General features: G+C 37.0%; 2 protein-coding genes across 2 annotated transcripts; both read right to left on the bottom strand.

Annotated features, from left to right (window-relative positions):
• Nucleotides 1-1,470: 1,470 nt before the first annotated feature.
• On the bottom strand, nt 1,471-10,750 carry rab25b (RAB25, member RAS oncogene family b). Its single transcript, XM_053326642.1, has 5 exons — nt 10,496-10,750; nt 5,711-5,906; nt 3,344-3,537; nt 2,952-3,032; nt 1,471-2,202 (listed from the first exon to the last, which is right to left on the bottom strand). Exons 1-5 carry the CDS (start codon nt 10,530-10,532, stop codon nt 2,084-2,086), a joined length of 627 nt encoding a protein of 208 aa, XP_053182617.1. The 5' UTR covers nt 10,533-10,750; the 3' UTR covers nt 1,471-2,083.
• Nucleotides 10,751-12,684: 1,934 nt separating this feature from the next.
• On the bottom strand, nt 12,685-17,323 carry lamtor2 (late endosomal/lysosomal adaptor, MAPK and MTOR activator 2). Its single transcript, XM_053326984.1, has 4 exons — nt 17,126-17,323; nt 15,349-15,511; nt 15,138-15,227; nt 12,685-13,157 (listed from the first exon to the last, which is right to left on the bottom strand). Exons 1-4 carry the CDS (start codon nt 17,191-17,193, stop codon nt 13,101-13,103), a joined length of 378 nt encoding a protein of 125 aa, XP_053182959.1. The 5' UTR covers nt 17,194-17,323; the 3' UTR covers nt 12,685-13,100.
• Between the last annotated feature and the right edge of the window lie 1,307 nt (nt 17,324-18,630).

The raw sequence follows: 18,630 nt of genomic DNA, 5'->3' as shown, positions 1-18,630 counted from the left end.
TCAGCATTTACAACAAAGATAAAGAGCAAATAGTTCGTTTTCCAGGCAGATATTAGTTTCAGGGTATCCAGATTGATACTAAAAGTGTTATTGAATCCAGTGACATTTAGGTTTTTGTTTGGGAATTTACTTCTGTGGATATTTTATTTCCCAAACATCAAAAACAGGTTAACAATGTTTTTACAGTACATAACAGTCTCTGAAATCATACTTCCCTACTCCACACAGCTCAAATTTACCTTTAAAGGTGACAGTTGTTCTTAGTTCTGCTTTAAAGAAATTTCATCACGAGTTCAAAAAATCTTTCTGTAGGTGCAGTCCCAAAACAGACGAGTTTGATCACATAATTTAAGAAAAGTGCACAAAGTATCCCATATACTTTATACACTAAAATATGTTTGCATTACTTTAAAAGAAACTATAAGAAGCTAAAATAGAATCTAAGATATAATCTTACCATATTTATCATCAAGATAAATAATTGTGTACACTAAAGATAGAAGAAAGTCTAAATAAAATGATAAAATATAGTCTACACAATGCTGGTATTCATTAAATTAAACAGTAGTTAGTATTTCCCGTTCTTTCACTGCGGAAAGTCCCTGAAAAAACAACTTTCAGCATTTCACAGCAGTTTTTACATACTGCTTCGTTGCTGTTGTGGTCGGGGAATTTCATATCAGACATGGACAACACAAACTGTTTGATTCCCATTATTTCACTCTTAATAACTCCTGTTTCCTCTGCCTCTATCGGCCAATTCATTAATTTGTTTTTACTGTTATTACATTTGCTGCAGGAGGGGAAAAAACATTTTATCATATCCCCCCCAGCCCTTTAAAGTGGCCTGTCTATTCATTCAGTGCTTGCATTGTCATTCTGGTGGGGTTTAGCCAACAATAATTGGGCAAGTTAATTATCTCAGCCCAGTCAGAGGAAAAAGAGATATGCTTGAAAAGGGTGCCCACCCCTGACCTATTCTGTCAAAACGGAGATGCTAGCATACGTCTAAAATTATTTTTCTGCATCTTTTAATGTGTCCAGAATTTTCAGGTCTCATTATGGAGTTCCTGTGAGGTTATGACCCTCTGATGGAGCTAGAAACAACCCAGGGATAAGTAATGTATTCAGAGTAGACTTTTCATTGTTGAGATTAACATCAGTTTAGTATAGTGTGAGTTGTTGTGATTGGAAACTTGCAATTTATGGTGGTAAATCTTATTAATGCAGTAGTTCTAATTAGGTAAATGTAAAAATTGATAGTCCTTCTTCACAGCAGCAAAGGTGTTACTAATAACAATGAACAATGGCTCCTTTCTATTCGAGTGTCCTAGTAAGCCATGACAGTGTGACAGTGAGCCAGCATGCACAATACCAGTACCCTGAAACTGAAGCAGCTAAATGACATTCATTTTATTATTTATACCCTTCTTTTCCTACACCGAATTATAAAATCTCTTCAGTGAAAAAATGCCCATCTTTTATTATAAATAAACATAAATAACATACAGTAGGCTGTAAAGCATTTATTTATGAACAGAAATGTAATCAGTCTCATACAATATCATCATTTTCAGCATAGCAGTGACAAAAAAAGACTCAGTCAGCACTTATAATATCCGCCATCAACCAAACATTTTCAGAAATAACATTAAACGTGTGTCATTTACATTGAAGTACACGCAATGATGCATCTCAGTTTTTCCTAATTTTTGCATAATTCATAAATATATTATCTTACAGGTAACACAGTTTTGTGTTTTACCTACATGACCTACATGACCTCAATAGTCAGCAAGGACTCTTAAAAAAATGATGTTGGTTTCCAGCTACATTCATTCACATTTATTAATCATCTTTTGAATACACTACTATGCCACCATGTAACTTGTACATCCATCTGCAACTTGTACATGCAACAGTCATTTCAAAGAGCCATCACTTAAGCCGGGACCGTTAATAGTGGTTCCCAAGGTTGCCATGTTGCCCACCTCTTGTTGAGCTCTTCCTCAGGGTTGTGGGTGAAAGAGGAGTTTCCCTGACACCCATTCTGAGGCCTCTGTGCTCCAGGAGGAGGATGTAATCAGATGTTTCTGCAGCAGGGTTTACTCTCCTCTGTGGTCTCTGCTCTGGAGCTGTTTAAACTCACAGCATTGATAGAGCCCCGCACCACTTCCTTACTGCTCACCTTTCTGTGAATCTCTGAAACAGGAAATTGAGGTTTATTATGCATTTATATTTTGCTAGTATATAAAGAAGCTTTAAAGTTCCCACACTTTGATGGGTAAAGTGACAGACAGCTTTCTAGTACCACAACAAAGTATATATGCACTTCCATATTACACAAAAACTGATTGGAAAAAACAGCAACTTTTAAACAAATGTAAATAATATCACTATGGTGAAGTTGATCCTTTCCAACCAAACACCAACCAGAGGTGCTGTTTCCGGATGTGGTTATTTTTAAGCTCAAAGCAAATCAAATGGCTGCCCCTTGACTGCCAAAGGTCATGTTATTCTAACCTTCTCCAGATCATGACTTTTTCCAGACCTCCACGAGCTGAGAAGATGGAGGTCTGTATTACATGAGGTTAAATTCAGGGTTACAGGGTGGAGTATTGTCCCAGCACATCTGTGAGAAAAACTATTTTGTGTATCTAGACCACATGATTTATATGTCTTCGGAGTGGAAGGACAGGAAGTAAAAAAAATATCCAGCAGAGTAAAATAAAGGAAACCCAAATGTAAATTCCACACAGAAAGGTCAGAGAATTAAATCTACCTCCCTCTTGCTGCAATCCATCGTTCCACCTTTACTGATCTTAAACTGGAACAATCATCACTGGATGTTTAAACAGACTGTGCCTCTCTTTGGATCTCTGGAGATTTTGACATTAACAACAAACTTGCTTTAAAAGCAGAAGAACAAAAAAGACGTTAAAATGAATTACCTGCAAGGACATTGTTGAACGCTGCTTCCACATTAGTTGAGGCCAAAGCTGAAGTCTCCAGAAACAAAAGACCTTTTTTTTCTAAATAAAAACAAACAATACAGATAGATAATATTGTTACTGTACATTTTTATAGAATACATATTTACTATTATATTTTGTGTCATTTTAAAGATGCCTGATGATTATTATTTACAGAATGGTCTGTAACATTAAGATAATAATTAACAAGTCGTATAGTTTGGTGCAACAGATTTAAGACATACCATCCAGCAATGCACATCTTTACATTCTCTACAATCATCACATTTCCCATTAATTCACTATATTGAGCTTAAAACAATCACATGCAATCATTTTCAGCACAGATATAATAGTTTTTGACTTTGTACCTGCAAATTCTTTGGCTTCTTCGGTGGCCACAGATCTCTCTGACTCCAGGTCAGTCTTGTTTCCCACCAGCATGACCACAATGTGGGGGTCAGCGTGGTCGTAGAGCTCCTTCAGCCAGCGGTCCACGCTCTCATAAGTGAGGTGTTTGGTGATGTCGTAGACCAGCAAGGCTCCAACAGCCCCTCTGTAATACCTGTTTGAAAGAAATTGTCCTCACACTTACTTCTTAGGTAAAGTTTAGGTGTCTCCTTTATTTATTTATCTGTGTGTCACTATTTCAGGGCCAGTGTAAAGCTGCCTGTATAGTTAAATTACGGTGATATGAATAAAAAGTGAAAAGTTCTGTTTTTACATGCTATAAACACAGCACTGACATCTATTTGGAGTTGTGTTTTCAGCCACAATGATGATAGTAAGTTCAATATCCTCTCTTGTTGTAGCTCCATTTCAGATGACAATTCTCTGTGGGTTCATCAAGCAACCCCTTTTCTCATTATACATAGTCATTTTATCCATTGTTATAATGAAAAATATTGGTCATAGCTGCTTTAAGCAGTCATGCTTTATATTAATTGAGAATGAGCAGTTTCTCCTGCTGTCAATTTAAAGAAAAATTAATGACTGACGAAGTTATGAACCAATCAATACTTCATCCACAGTTACATTTCTGCTACCCTCTTCCAGCAGCATAATTAATTCCACTTTAATAGGTTTTAGCTGCTTGTTAGAGCACAAATGGGAAATTCCATGGGAGTGAGAATTTGCATACTGGAATAAGTCGGCAAGTAATTACTCAAAAAGCCAAGCTGTCAGAAAAGAGCTAATCCAGTGGTGTAGCATATCCTCAGATTTTTCCATGTCTTAAAAATAAAAATGACATGGTTCTATTGTTTTAAAACCAGTTTTCACACTGTTAATCCTTCTAGTTTAATTTAAAAAAGAATGAATCGGGGCACACTCGAATAGAACGGAGACCCGCTGAGAGTTGAGCGCTCAAACGAAGTCTGTGCTCTAACCAATTGGATTTTGGAACCAAAGTGTGCCGACTGGAGACGAGAATGTGCTGGTGGTTTTGTGTGGGATGTGGGAGGAAACTGATGATCAGTCCCTGTACTTCCATGTGTTTTGGGTGATAACAGCATCACTTTAAGATTCTGCTCAATAATTACAGTATGGAGCAATAAAACAAGCATGTTGACTTTATACCTGTAACTTAAAGGACTTTTTCATCTCAAAGATTAAAAGATTGATACTACTCTAATGTCTGTATGGTAAATATAAAACTGTGGCAAACTATTTATATGAACTTAGTTTAGCATACAGATTGGAAACAGCTAGTCTGGGTCTGTCCGAAGTTAACAAAATATGTCTACCAGCACCTCCAAATCAACACCTTATATCTTGTTTCTTTAATCCATACAAAACAAAGGTTTATAAATAACAATTTATGTGAAGGACTATTTCTTGGCAGGAATTAGTTGCAAGGCAACCAGCATAAATTCCATCAAGATCCAGCCAAGAGCTAAGCTAAGATAACCAGTTGCTGGCATTTTTAGCATACTTACATGACGGTCGTATCAATTGTTTCATCTCACTCTCAGCAGAAGAATTCATAAATATATTTTCCAATGTTAAACAATTTCTTTAATAGATTTACTCTAATGTAGGTATGTTTTTGCTGTAACTTGTGTGTTCAGCACAGCCACAATCCAGCTGAATAGTATAAAAAAATAGTTCAACATTAATACATAAATCATCCTAGAGTACAAAGGGAGTACAAATTATTTTCTGACAGTGAGACTGCAAAATAATACAACCAAAAAAATACATTGCATTTTGTATAAGGAGCACCTTGCCTTTTTTACATGCTCATCTGTCCTCCTTGGATTGAAAGTACCAGGGTCATGACCCTCAATTTGGGGTCAAAGGAAGAAAGGTTTGTGCACTGATAAACTCCCAATAAATAATTGTATTCTGTTCAATTTGACTCAGTAAGATCTTCAGGCACAGATTGAAATGTTGCCTCAGAAAAGAGAATATAATTGTTTATTGGGAGGATAACAGTGTGCAGACCTCACTATTTTGTACCCTGCAATGATGGGGGTTTTTTTTGGATCTGAATAATTTGCCTGGATATGCACACACTTGGTCCCTCTTCTGAAGTTCTCCCTCTCCTTGGGTTACTAAATGTTGGGAATGATCTTAAAGTTAATAAGTAACTGCAGTCCATGTAGGGGAGAGTGCACAAAAATAAATATATCTATAAAATAACTGCAGGAAGGCCTTGAAAATCTGCAAAAAAAAGTAAATACTGTAGGATTATATATTAATAATGTATAAAAGCTGTGATGAGTCTTGGTACTCACGCAGAAGTGATGGCTCGGTATCGCTCCAGTCCAGCCGTGTCCCAGATCTGAGCTTTGATGGTGAAGCTGTTGAGCTGTACTGTCCGTGTGCTGAACTCCACCCCGATGGTTGTGCGACTGTCATGGTTGAACTCGTTTTTGGTGAAACGGGACAGCAGGTTGCTCTTGCCCACTCCAGATTCTCCTATTAGAACAACTGCATAGGACAGAAAACACAGAGGCATTTGGGTTTTTATAACGTTACATTTTAATTATGTCCAAGACACACCCTTCCAGACAAGCAAGAATATCAAGTATTATGATGTTTTGTAGTATGTTGGACAGTAAAAGACTAAATACAGTATCTCTTGAGTTATATATGGTTAAAAAAGACAAAGTTAAGAGTCAAAAAGCCTAATATGAGACAATCCTATGACATCCACTTCATCCTTTACAGTCTTTAAAATTGAAACTTTTAGTCTAAGTCTACATTTCTTGGTTGCACCATAAATCCCTAGTCTGAGACCAAGATTAATTACAGCATGAGGGATATGATGTCCTATTGATTTTAAAAGCAGCACCACACCCTCATGGTAAATTACTTAATTACTTTAATGCAAACATACAGAGCAAATAATGCAGAGAGGGGACCTGTTGTGTAAAACATTGGGCGGAGATGAAAGATGATTGTCAGTAACGGAATCACCAGATTATTGATTATTAAAAAGGAAATTGTAACGTTCAGCCATGTGTCAAATGACTTGAGGCAGGGCGGTAGTGAGGGTGACATGCAAAAGAAGATGACAAACTTCAGCAGTCGGAGGAGTAGAGATGTGGTTTCAGAAGTGGAAACACTTCACATCATACATTTTGAAGCTTTGCCGCTTGTTTTCTCACACTGTGCACTTATGAGATTAGGATGGTGGGTGGTGGTATTCTCAGTTGTGTTCATTATTGAAGCCATACAACACAACAATCTCAAACACTTTGATCTGTCATGCTTGTGGTGTTAGTGATTAATGTTCAAGCAGCTTATTTTAGCAAAACTGAAGTACCATAATTTGTATTTTCTTCCCCACATTCCCCACTCTTTGGAGAAGATACATATTTCCACCTCTATAAAACTGACAACGTCTCGCAGGCAAACCTTTGTTTCTGGAAATAAAACAGTGTTGTAGAGTATAAAGTGACTCCAAATCAGGTGGAACAAGTTAAGCTGCTACTTCATCTTATCTTGGTCAGAGTAACCTACCTACTGAGTAAACAGGACAAGAAATAACACAGACAGCCCCTCTGTGCGTTTCAGTGACTAATGTTTGGGTTTCAGCTGACTCAGAGAGAAAAAAGGTTTGGCTTAATTGGCCCAGATAGGAAAGTATGACCACACTGTGAAGACACAGCAGGAACTGGGATCTCTACTTACAGTCCTATCTTATTGCAGAGGTATTTGACCTTGTGAACACTAAGATAATAATCCATGTTCTTACTTCCTAAACCATTAAATATAGAGTTAGGATGAGATGGGTGTTAAAATAATGCCTCAACATTTTGGGAAATATGTTTATTGGTTGTTTTACTGAGAGTTTGATGAGAAGACCAACACTTGCTAAGCTACAGCTAGCCGGCAGTTAATACAACTAAATGATAAACATGATAAAAATGTGCCAGTTTGGATTCAGTTCTTCACAAACACAAACACAACCTGCCTAACAAGATTGGTGATTCACATCATTTCAGCTGCAAAAGTGACCTTGTGAGCTTTGAGTCATTTGACAAAAACAAAAAGAAAACTTTGTTCCTGGACATCTGTTGATTCCCCTAAAAAGTACACCCTGAAAGCAGAAATGACTGAATAACTTGAAGTCTGAAAGAATGTTTTACAAGTTCCTCTACTTTGGGCTTGTTTTAGGTAATTGTTCACTCTGCAGCCACATCCCTCTACTGCCTCTTTCCCCAAGTGTGTGAAATGAGAATGCCTGTTTTCTCTTCTTCTCCTCTGCTACTGAGTAACTTCTTAAGCAAATAACACCCTGGTCTCTATGACAATACATGCCAGGCTCTCTGTTGGCCTGGTTTGTCAATTTGGATGAAGCCGAGAGGAACTTGAACGTGAGGATTATTTTTCTTTTGTTTGTTTTCATGACCTTCATGATTGTAAATGCAACTACAGTACTGCTCACAGTATCGATGCTACTTGCAGCCCTGAAATCCTCACGGAAACCTGAAACACCTCAGGGTTATATATTCAACAGAGAGATAGTTAATATTTAAACAATGAAAAATATAGTTTCTAAATGTACTGTATTTGTCTCACCAATTTTTCAACTCTGTCTTAAAACAAATAGTCCTTATGTTCATACTGACCATTAGAAGATCCATTCATAACACACCTACAATGTAAGGGACGGGGCCACAAGCGTTTAAGTGCAAAAAAAACTGTATTTAAAAATGTATTCATCCAAATTAGTCAAATCTAGTGCATATTTTTCAATATTACAATCATTTCAGTGCCAAAGTCCCTCTTTTTGTTACTATACTTCCATCACAGTTGAATTGGGAAACACTGTCTGAGGAAACACAAACAGGGAATTTGGTTCTAAAAAGACTGTAAATGAGGCAGATATCCGCTTGATATGACTAACCCAGACTCCTGATGCCTCATATTATCTTCAGATAAACTTCTAAATGCATTTTTACACGAAATGTGTAGACACACTGCAGATTTTGCATCACTGACATTGAAGGGGATCTTTTAATAGTCAGTATGAACAGGAAGAATGATTACAGGGAGGAAAACTTCTTTCAGTGTTCACTTGTGGCACTTTACCTTTTTTTCAGCTATTTAAAAAAAAAAGTGACGATATCCTTTAATGACCTGATCATGAAACTCAATGTAATATTATATAAGCACAATGAAATATCTAGTAGCAATATATACTCTGAAAAAATGATTGTTAGCATGATATGAACTCATTCTTGTAGTGTTCTTCAACTATGTGCTGATGCATGTGGAGGATTGAGACTATGCAGGCTCACATTCCAGCCAAACACTGTAGAATCTGATTTTACTGATTAGTTTCTCGAAGCTATCGGTGAATGACTGGGTGGAATGAAAACGTGAGGTGTTATAGCACATACTGTTAGAAACTCTACAGTACTGAATTATGTTTATTATATGATAACAATCATCTTGTCAACGTTGTGATGGGCCAGCCAGAGGAAGGCTCCCTCCTCTGGTTGCTGCTAGTTGGGTTTCATCTATTTTTTCCATATTAAAGGATTAGTTTGGCATTTTGGTAATAAACCTTATTGGAGTTCAATGACAAAGCTGCAGCTGGTTAACCTAGCTAAACAGGAACAGTAATATGCCTCCTGCTTCCTGTCTTTATGCTAAGCTAAGCTAACCAGCTGATGGCTGTAGCCTTTGACAGATTTTTTACAACTGTCATTTCTGAGAGTGGTATCAATTTCTCATCTAAGCATATCCTATATATCAAAAAAAAAAAAGTCAAACTGTTATTTTAAAGTCCCCCTCTACTGGGTTAAGGTTAGGGTTAGGGATGTTTTGCTTATTTGTTCCTTAAAAAATCTGACTCTAATATTACAACTAGTTTGGAAGCTAACTGTGGTCCACAAGTGTGATGTTGAAAATAGAAACCTCCAGAATTCATACATTGAAAATGGCCTTTTAAGGTTTATTGTGGAATAAACATATCAGACATATTATTATTATTATTATTATTTTTCCAAGTAGAGCATTTTCATACATCTTAAAATATGTCTGGAGGGGATTTAGTTGTTTGGTTTGGCTTTTTCTTTTTGCCCTCATTTGATTGCTGACTGTGGTAAAGAAACATCAGGGTTATGAGTATGAGTCTTAACCATTAGACTTTTGGGGTGTCTCGAAAGCTCTTTGAGGCAAATTTTCATAAAGTTTACTTGACTTGATCTTATTTTGTAATGGAAACCTTTAATCGGATAAGTGATGCTATTGTTTGGACACAGTTGCTTTGGTGTCTCCTTTTCATCAACATGGGATTTTTATACCTAAATGTCAAATCACTGAACTAAATCACCTCCATGAATGACTTCAACTTCCCTCTTACATCTGTTAAGAGTCATCTGGTGTCATGACGTAATAGTGAAATAGAGATATCATGTAGTAAAAGATGCTGTGTGTTTCTGTGTTGGTTAACTGTACAATTAAGTGACTATTCGTAGATGCTGCTTAAAATAGTGCACGATGCAGGTCCAGTGCTCATGTGCTGACAAACCCCCTGTACAGCCTTGATGTTATATTTGGAAATAAAATGAGTGATATATTTAAATGTTCATCTTTTGTTTGCTTCTCTTTTTGGCGTCAAGATAATGCTTTAAATCCTACACTCAATATCACAATGTTGTCCTGCAAGCAATGCTACACACAAGCAGGAAATTGAAGTACACATCCTGGTTTCAACAATAGCCTGAATTAGGCATGTCCTGCTTTCACGTGATTGCAGTTTCACTCATAACAACTCTTATACCTGAAGACTTTTGACACTTATAGGCTTTGAGATAAATACCTAAATAATAATATTTACCTACACAGCTGACTAACCTGCTGACAAACAAAGAGGCACACATTCTTTGGCTTTTAGTTACTTAATCTGAGTATTACTAACTGCTGCGGACTATAGTAAGCTGTTATTGCCAAGCTGATAATAAACAAGGAAGTATTATTGAAAAACAATAGGACATTATGACATTTAGGAACTCACCTGTTTGTGCATCACATTAAATCAAAAGGAGAATATATGCACTCACCCTTAAAGACAAAATTGTAGGCCTCATCTGACCCCATGTTGTGTCCATTCAATGCTGCCGTCCCAGAGTTTGCTGCTGTGTCTCCAGCACTCACAGACTGATAGCAGGATGTAAGATGACACTGACTCAACACAACCTGCCTCTCAGATCCTCAAGCTTCGGGAAAGAAAATGGCTGCAAAGCTGTTTTGGCACATAAATGCCAGTCACCAGCTTTCTGCCCTTCACTACCCTTCTGAGTCTGAGTTACCAGAAAGCTGGCTTGTTTGAACAAGGCATGCTGAGTGTATCCAGGTTATTCTGCTGCGGCGGGCGGGGTTTTGTGTTGGGGAGTGGTGGGGCAGAGATGGAGGTGTGTCTTAGTAATGGAGTCAGTGCAAGGCAGGTTGGACAGGTAGGGCAACTAGCAGGTCCAGCTGAGAGGGGACTGTCAGGTGCCTCCTGCTGGACTAATGAAATGATTGCATGCAGGAAGCAGGACCTGCTTCCTGCTTCCTGCAAAGGTTTTTGCTTCAATACTTAAAGGAAAATCACCCAGAAATCTGTAATATTTCTATAATAGTGTTTTGCAAAGTTTTGATCTGTGAATTTCACGAGTCAGTCCTTAACCCTTACATACTGTGCAGGTTCAATTTGATCCACTTTCACATTTGAGAGCTATAACTTTCCCAATATGACCCCCAGTTTACAAAAATGAATATAAAATACATCTTTTTAAAATAGCAAATATACAAGTTTGACAGTATTTAGTACATTATAATATATATATATATATATATCAGCATTCAAACGTGTCATATTCAGCATATTGTATAAAATAGTGATTGTGAATGTCTTTCCATAAGATGAATCAAACATTTATTAATGACTTATTGGGAATTTATGAATGTGAATTGGTGTAGAGACTAATTATGAGTCAGAATAAGAGCAGTATGTAAGAGTTAAGCCCAACAGCATAGACAGTAACACAGGAATATACCCACATGGATGCTATGTTGCTATTTCAGTCTCCTTCTGCTTCAAAACAAATGCATCTGACTTTCTTCTTAATAGTCATATTGCTTTTTTAAATACAGGTCTGATGTTTCTATTGGATCTACTTGTCTGCTGGCCTCCTGTTTCTAAAAATATGTGCTCACAAAGACTGTTCCTGTACATTTATATTATTTGGTAATATCGCTTTCAAAAGATGCTTTCATTTTTCCTATTAGTTTAAAACCTGCTATTTAGATTAATTTAATCTGACATCTTCATGATTTTCCCATTTCTCCTGGCATAAGAGGTCAAGGTCATTTAAACAGCAAGGCAACACCCTGGGCATATAATCTGTCTAGACTTTACATACTGAGCCATTAATGCACTTTTACAACATATTGATTGGCCTCCTTTTTTTTTTTAAACCATGCAGTAACCCAGCTGTGTGTCTCAGACTGTTATCAAAAGAAAACGATCTTTTCGATTTGGAATCACGAGCTTCTGATCTTAAATTTATACCATTAATTTATGATGATGTCGTCCATGCTTGGCTCTTCAACACAGACACACACTATAAAATGTGCTCAAAGAAAGAGAAATCTTGTTTTATTAAAACCTAGTTTGAATCTCCATCTGATTTTAAATGAAGTTTAAAAAAACGGTTTTGTGTGAGTCTTGTGCATTAAACTGCATTTTGAGTGACAATCTCACACCAGGTTTTTTAGTATTCGAATGACATCATTAATATTTGTTTCAGGTGTTAAGGCAAGTGAGAAAGAAAGGACTCTTGTGTCAACTTTTGAGGAACTGAAATACAAAAAACATTTGAGAGTTAATGTTCTTCAGGGATAAAATGACACGCTGTAATAAATGGAGAACTGAACACACTAAAAGAATTAAATATTAAATATGATGGAATAAACTAATATATTCATTCTTCAGGAAGGGTAATATCAAACAAACAGATTTCCTGGCTCTTTTATCAGTCAGTAAAAGCAATATTAACCCTTGCAAATTACATAACGGATAAAAAACAACAGAAACTGCTAAACTGCTTCACTTTGTTATATAATGACATTATTTGAAGCTTTCCTTCAAAGAACGTGAAGAAACACTGATTGGATTTAAACTCTTCTAATTGTCATCTCCGCGCCCACTTGTATCACACCAAGCACTCAGTTAAAAAAAAAAAGCTTTTAAATAAAGAAGACAGTGTGAATATAAATCCACTTTATTATACAGCTTTAAAATAAAACACAGCAAATAATCCTCACTGCTTTTTGTAAGACAAAAATTCTTATGAAACTTTCCATGAACCTTTGACATAATATGCATTTTAGTCGCCTGATAGGATTTAAAATATTCACTTTTATAGTTAGAATAATCAGCAAAGAGCAAAGAGCAGACCATAAGATGAAAAGACTCACAAGCAAGGGCAAACAAACAAATGATTAGTTTCAATACCATGATTATAAATACACGCCCCCCCCCCCCCCCCCCCCCAACAAACATTCATTCACTCACTCATAGAGACATTCATGTACACTTTATACAGAATGTTGCAGTAGTCCATGAATGACCCGGATCATAAGATGCTTTCCTTTTCAGGCATCATTTCAATCTCATGTCCCCTACGATGCAGCCACTTGAGTTAATGGTTCCTCCAGGTACTGCACCAGGGCCTCTGCCTGGAAACACAACAACAACACTGTGTTAACAAAAGCTGCACTCAGTCAGAGGAGTAAAGCTGCACTGGTTGAAGCATCATCATTTTTCATTGTAGACCAGTGGTCACTAATAGGCGGACCACGGTCATATATCCGGACCCATATGCCATCCTATCTGGACCCGGACCCGGACCCGGACCTGTAACTGATGAGATATTGTGGATTGTTACATCTCTTCTGAGCGTTTCTATTTTAACGAGCGCCGCTTCTCCAGCTATTTAAAAAAAAAAGTAAAAGTGGAGTGGCCCTCGGAAACTCACAGACCACTGTGCATATATGCAGTGTTCTCACGTGACGCTAATCAGCTGATCAAATCCGTGCATTCGGACACGCAGAGAGAGACCTGACTGTCAGTGAGATACACACAGAGAAAAGAGTTCATAACCCTCTTTCCTTCCATCTGTCCTTTCTTCCTTCTGTCTTTCCTTCCATCTGTCCTTTCTTCCTTCTGTCTTTCCTTCCATCTGTCCTTCCTTCCTTTCTTCCTTCTGTCTTTCCTTCCTTTCTTCCTTCTGTCTTTCCTTCCTTCCTTCCTTTGTTCCTTCTGTCTTTCCTTCCTTCCTTCCTTCCTTTGTTCCTTCTGTCTTTCCTTCCTTCCTTCCTTCCTTCCTTCCTTTGTTCCTTCTGTCTTTCCTTCCATCTGTCCTTCCTTCCTTCCTTTCTTCCTTCTGTCCTTCCTTCCATCTGTCCTTCCTTCCTTCCTTTGTTCCTTCTGTCTTTCCTTCCATCTGTCCTTCCTTCCTTTCTTCCTTCTGTCCTTTCTTCCTTCTGTCCTTCCTTTCATCTGTCCTTCCTTCCTTTCTTCCTTCCATCTTTTTAATGGTCCGGCCCACATGAGATCAAATTGGTCTGTATGTGGCCCTTGAATGAAAATGACTTTGACACCTCTGATCTACTGTATAATCAGGTTACTTTGGTGCTGCCATAATGTAGAAAGACCTTTTAAAATGTACTCTTCTTTGCAAAGTGTTGGTTTCTCATGCAGCTGTGAGTCCTTCTCCAAGTCATCACAGAGGACTAATCTATTTGGGATCGAGCCAGTACACTGCCACGCCAGCCTCACTGTCTGTCACTGTTATCTGTGGCGATGCTTCTTCTCAACAACACACATATTCAAACTGAAATCTACCACATGAACAAACTGCAGGTGTGAAACCAACTTCTTTCCCAGTCCATCATTCAGACTTTGACTAAACTAATTTGTCTGAGTGTAATCTGATTTTTTTTTTTTTTTAAATATGAAAGGCAACAAAAACTTGAATCCAGGGGGCTTCTCTTGATCTATTTACAGATTCACTAAGAGTAAGCAGGTGTAGATATATTCATTAAAACATTCTGCTTAGTTTGAAAGTAAAAGATAAGCAAATTTAACTCTGAAGAATTCGTCAAGGACTGAAACTGGCTCTGCAGCAACTTGTGAGCAAATGCAATAATACTTCATGTTGAGGAAATGTTACCAATCATTCACTATATCAAAACGGTGGTAAAAACATTGCTACAGTACATTGATCACACGTAGGGTGTTTGTGGCTCACAAACTGAAATACGCACCTGTCACCTGCATATCTCCCACATAATATTTACCATTTATATTCTGCTGTGATAAAGTGTGCCAAAAAAAGAAGTCCAAATCTAAATGCTGAGGCTGAGCAATATTTCATTGAATAAGGAGCTGGCAGTGTGTCGCTAACTTTGCTGATTAAATTAAGGAGCATTAAAACCCCTTCCAGTGGTTAAAAGTGGCACACCTTAATGACCACAAATGTCGAATTAATCAGCTGTGTGGACTATTACAGGTCAGAGAGCGGGGACAATCAATCAAGCTGGAGAAGGTCCTATCACGTGCTAGTGCTGTAACTCTAGAAACACATGAGCTCCACAAGGTACAGCTAACCATAAGAATTAAAACGCCAGCACCGACTGTTGTGTTAAAACTCTCACCTTGGCTTTAAGCATACCGAAGCCCACCGTCTCTTTGGCGTACATACACAGGAGCAGGTTGGCTACACGTGTAATGGCCACTCTTCCCTCCTGAGAGACAAAACAAGAGAAGGAGCTGCAATGTCAGGTGTCCACATTCACAAATTCACAAATGTATCATCTCATCATGCATATCTAAAAATATGGCTTTGGGAAAAAATTCTCTTCCTACCATACAATCCATGAGGATGAATTTGAGTTTGTCTTCGTTGAAAGCTTGGTGGCCATTCTTGTCGTAGGCTGCCCAGATGTTGCTAGCGATGGCGGCTGTGACCCGAGCGTCGGTGTCCCCGTATCCAGAGTAAGCCAGCAGGGAACCTTCATTGTTCAGTAAACTGATGAAAATGCAAAGTTGCACATTTCAGTATCCAGCAGATTAGGGTTTTACATCGTACTCTACAGTTTATTCATTTAACTTTAGAGATCTCAAACAGAGCGTAGAGTCTACAGGAATATAGTAAATTATTATTAATCATGTTATTTGCTTGTTAAAATGATCATGTTGTAGTCACAATTCATCCAACGTGCTTTTAGGCTTAATTACACTATATTTATAACCCTTTAAAGACCATTTGAATGTCACCTTCACCCATAAATAGCTCAAATTCACTGCAAATGAATAAACCCACCAAAATCCATATGTACATTTAAACATTATAATTTCAGTAGAGGTTAGAAGCCATCAAATTTATCAGCTCTTTTGATCATTTCATTTATTGTTTCAGCTTCTTCAAAAGGGCAGATTTAATGCATTTGTTATATGTGATAGTAATATACATGTATCTTGAGCATATAGAAAGTTGACTGGATAAAAGAAGCAGTAGTTTGATGGTGTGTCGACATCTAACTTTTATGCATGTAACGATTAAACGGTTTGTTGCAGCCCTACATTTCAAACTATTTTAAGACTTAGCTCAGTCCTGCAGTGGAAGAAAAATGTGCTTAAAGTATAATAAAAGTAGTGCTTTAGTCCCTGTGACTGATATATTACCATATAAGACATTATTGGATTATTAATACTGAAGCATCAGTGTTAAAAAGCAGCATGTTACTGTTAAAGCTGCTGGAAATGTACTTTATATACAGTTAGCTAGTTTAGGCCAGTGGTTCCCAACCTAAGGGTCTGGTTCCTCCAAAGGGTCACCAGATAAATCTGAGGGGTCCTGATTATGATGATACACAAATCGGATTACAGTTTTGGGGCTCTTCCTTTCTTTTTAGATTTTTGGTGAAATATTGGATAATTTAATTTAATTGGAGCTGTTAACAACTCATAGATAAGTGAAATGTGAGCCCAACTACACAGTGCTTTTTGGTTTCATCTTTAACAATGTGCTGTATTTTAAAACCTTGTTATATGTTATATTATCCATTGTGTCAAATCTTCATCTGACAGTAACTTAAGCTGACAAATAAATGTAGGTTAGTGAAGTATGGTATATACTAATGTTCCTTGTGTCAAATCGTTTCAGAATTTGTAGATTTTGTAATCTGGGACACTATTTTTTAGGCTTAGAAATATTTTAATATATAAAAAGCAACCTTATCTGCCCAAACTTTCTGAAATGTGCACACTCATATTTGGTCATTTAATTTTGTCGGCCTGCTTTCTGCATCAGATGGTTAAAAAAAAATAGTACTCTGTATGTTTACACGTTCAATATCAAACAATATAACTTACACAGTTTGTATATAGTAGTAAGCTTTAAAATAATTAAAAAGAAAAAGAGAAAAATGCACTGGAGCCTGGTTGTCCCACACTGGCCAATGTCCCATATTACCCTAATCCACCGTAGCCTACTGTCTATTGTTCACGACATTATTCATAACGTTATATCAGTGTATAAATCCCCAAATTGTAACGTTATAATCCTTAAAAACCACAATTAAAGCTGCTAAAGTCACATAAATAGCATCTGGATAGCATGTTGGTAGCTCAGTGTACTTACAGTGTGCTTTGGACTCCGTTGGTGTTGGCCTGGCTGAGAACCTGCGTTAATGCTTTCGGTCGTAACATGGCTAACTTAATCACTAACGCTAAATTATTTACTTTATATTTTAAATTGAGTAAATGCTTGGCTTTAAACTGTCTCTAAAGTACACATCAACACGCAACTCAAGTCAGCTGATTGTGACGTTTTCTTCTATTTCCGGGGGACTTCGCAATGCATTATAGGAATTGTAGTTTATTTTGTTGCTTCTTCGTTTTTTTTTTAATGATAGATGGCAACCAGCGTTAAGGTGCATTACCGCCACCTAGTGGGGTATGTTGGAGAGGTGGATCCAAGTTTTCTACACCATTAAACAAACTAAACAAGAAAAGAAAGAGAGAAACCTAGATTTTGCTTTCAAATAAAGGAATGAACTCCCCAACTCAATGGTAAATACCTCTTTCAGGCTCAGTTCTTCAGCTCCAAGATTATTTCCATCTTTGTTTCTCATTCTCCACACAGTATTTTTGCCAGTGACAATTTACATGCTTCCTCTTTTTTTAGCAGTGCTCAGAAACCTGAGGGATTTTTGCTTTTTATCCTTCCTGTTGTCCTCCTGTCAACCATGCAACTTTTGTCCTCCCGGTTCAATTTCGACTATTAATTAAATAGTATTAAAAGTATAAATTATCAGACCTTTTAGCCAACTTCATTCCAACTTATTACACTTAGTTTGGGATTTTATGGTCAACAAGGCCTCATTTAAATGAGATCATACCTAATTTTGGTGTCCAAAAATGCAGAAATTATGAATTATTTTAACTAAATTTAAGATCAGAGAAAACTGATATATCTCAAAGTTTAGTCAGGATACAGTTTTGAAACCATTTGCATGACAGCACATAATCACACCTGCTGTCGTCCTGGGTCAAAATTGACTTGCTCTGGTTTGAATTTTTTAGAAAGCATAAAGTACCAATTATCACTCAGTTCAATGAAAGTAGTGATTATACTAAGAATGTAGAATGGAACCATCTTTGTGATTTTCAGGCAATTAGAAGAAATAAATCCATATTTAAAACAGGTCTAATTTGATTTGAGGACCACAGGAGGGTTAAGTGCAGTCTTTTATTAAGTCTGGTATGTCAGTCTTGTAAGGTCTCTTCTCCACTGTGCTACATAAAGATGTCGTCTTGTGTTTGCTGTATCCCAACTGTGCTGCCATTACATAGTGATGCTTTTAAATGTTCCTATTCTGCCACAAAAATGTGATCAAAATATTCCCATTTTAAAAATCAAATTAAAAATTCTAATCAAAACTTAAATTTAACATAACACACCTTACAAAACCACACTGTAAATGATTGACATATACTTAGAAGAGAATATTATTGCATAATAATATAGAATAAATATTGCAAACATTTAATGGATTGAATAAAAGTCACACTTTTGATTACACTATTAAACTAATAGCGTGGGTGATCATTATCAGCACCAAGATTTGCTAGGTAATGTTGGTC

This window comes from Scomber japonicus, chromosome 10, assembly GCF_027409825.1.
Source record: "Scomber japonicus isolate fScoJap1 chromosome 10, fScoJap1.pri, whole genome shotgun sequence".
Lineage (NCBI taxonomy): Eukaryota > Metazoa > Chordata > Actinopteri > Scombriformes > Scombridae > Scomber > Scomber japonicus.
The sequence above is the reverse complement of the archived record's forward strand: the minus strand, read 5'-3'. Positions and strand labels throughout refer to the sequence as shown.

Coding starts and splice junctions, on each gene's coding strand:
- rab25b (XM_053326642.1), bottom strand. CDS start 10,532: ATGGGGTCAGATGAGGCCTACAATTTTGTCTTTAAGG. Junction 3,033..3,343: donor AGAAGCCAAAGAATTTGCAG/GTACAAAGTCAA, acceptor GTTTTTATTTAG/AAAAAAAAGGTCTTTTGTTT. Junction 2,203..2,951: donor GTTCAACAATGTCCTTGCAG/GTAATTCATTTT, acceptor TTCCTGTTTCAG/AGATTCACAGAAAGGTGAGC.
- lamtor2 (XM_053326984.1), bottom strand. CDS start 17,193: ATGTTACGACCGAAAGCATTAACGCAGGTTCTCAGCCAGGCCAACACC. Junction 15,228..15,348: donor TCATCCTCATGGATTGTATG/GTAGGAAGAGAA, acceptor TTTGTCTCTCAG/GAGGGAAGAGTGGCCATTAC. Junction 13,158..15,137: donor TCGGTATGCTTAAAGCCAAG/GTGAGAGTTTTA, acceptor TTGTGTTTCCAG/GCAGAGGCCCTGGTGCAGTA.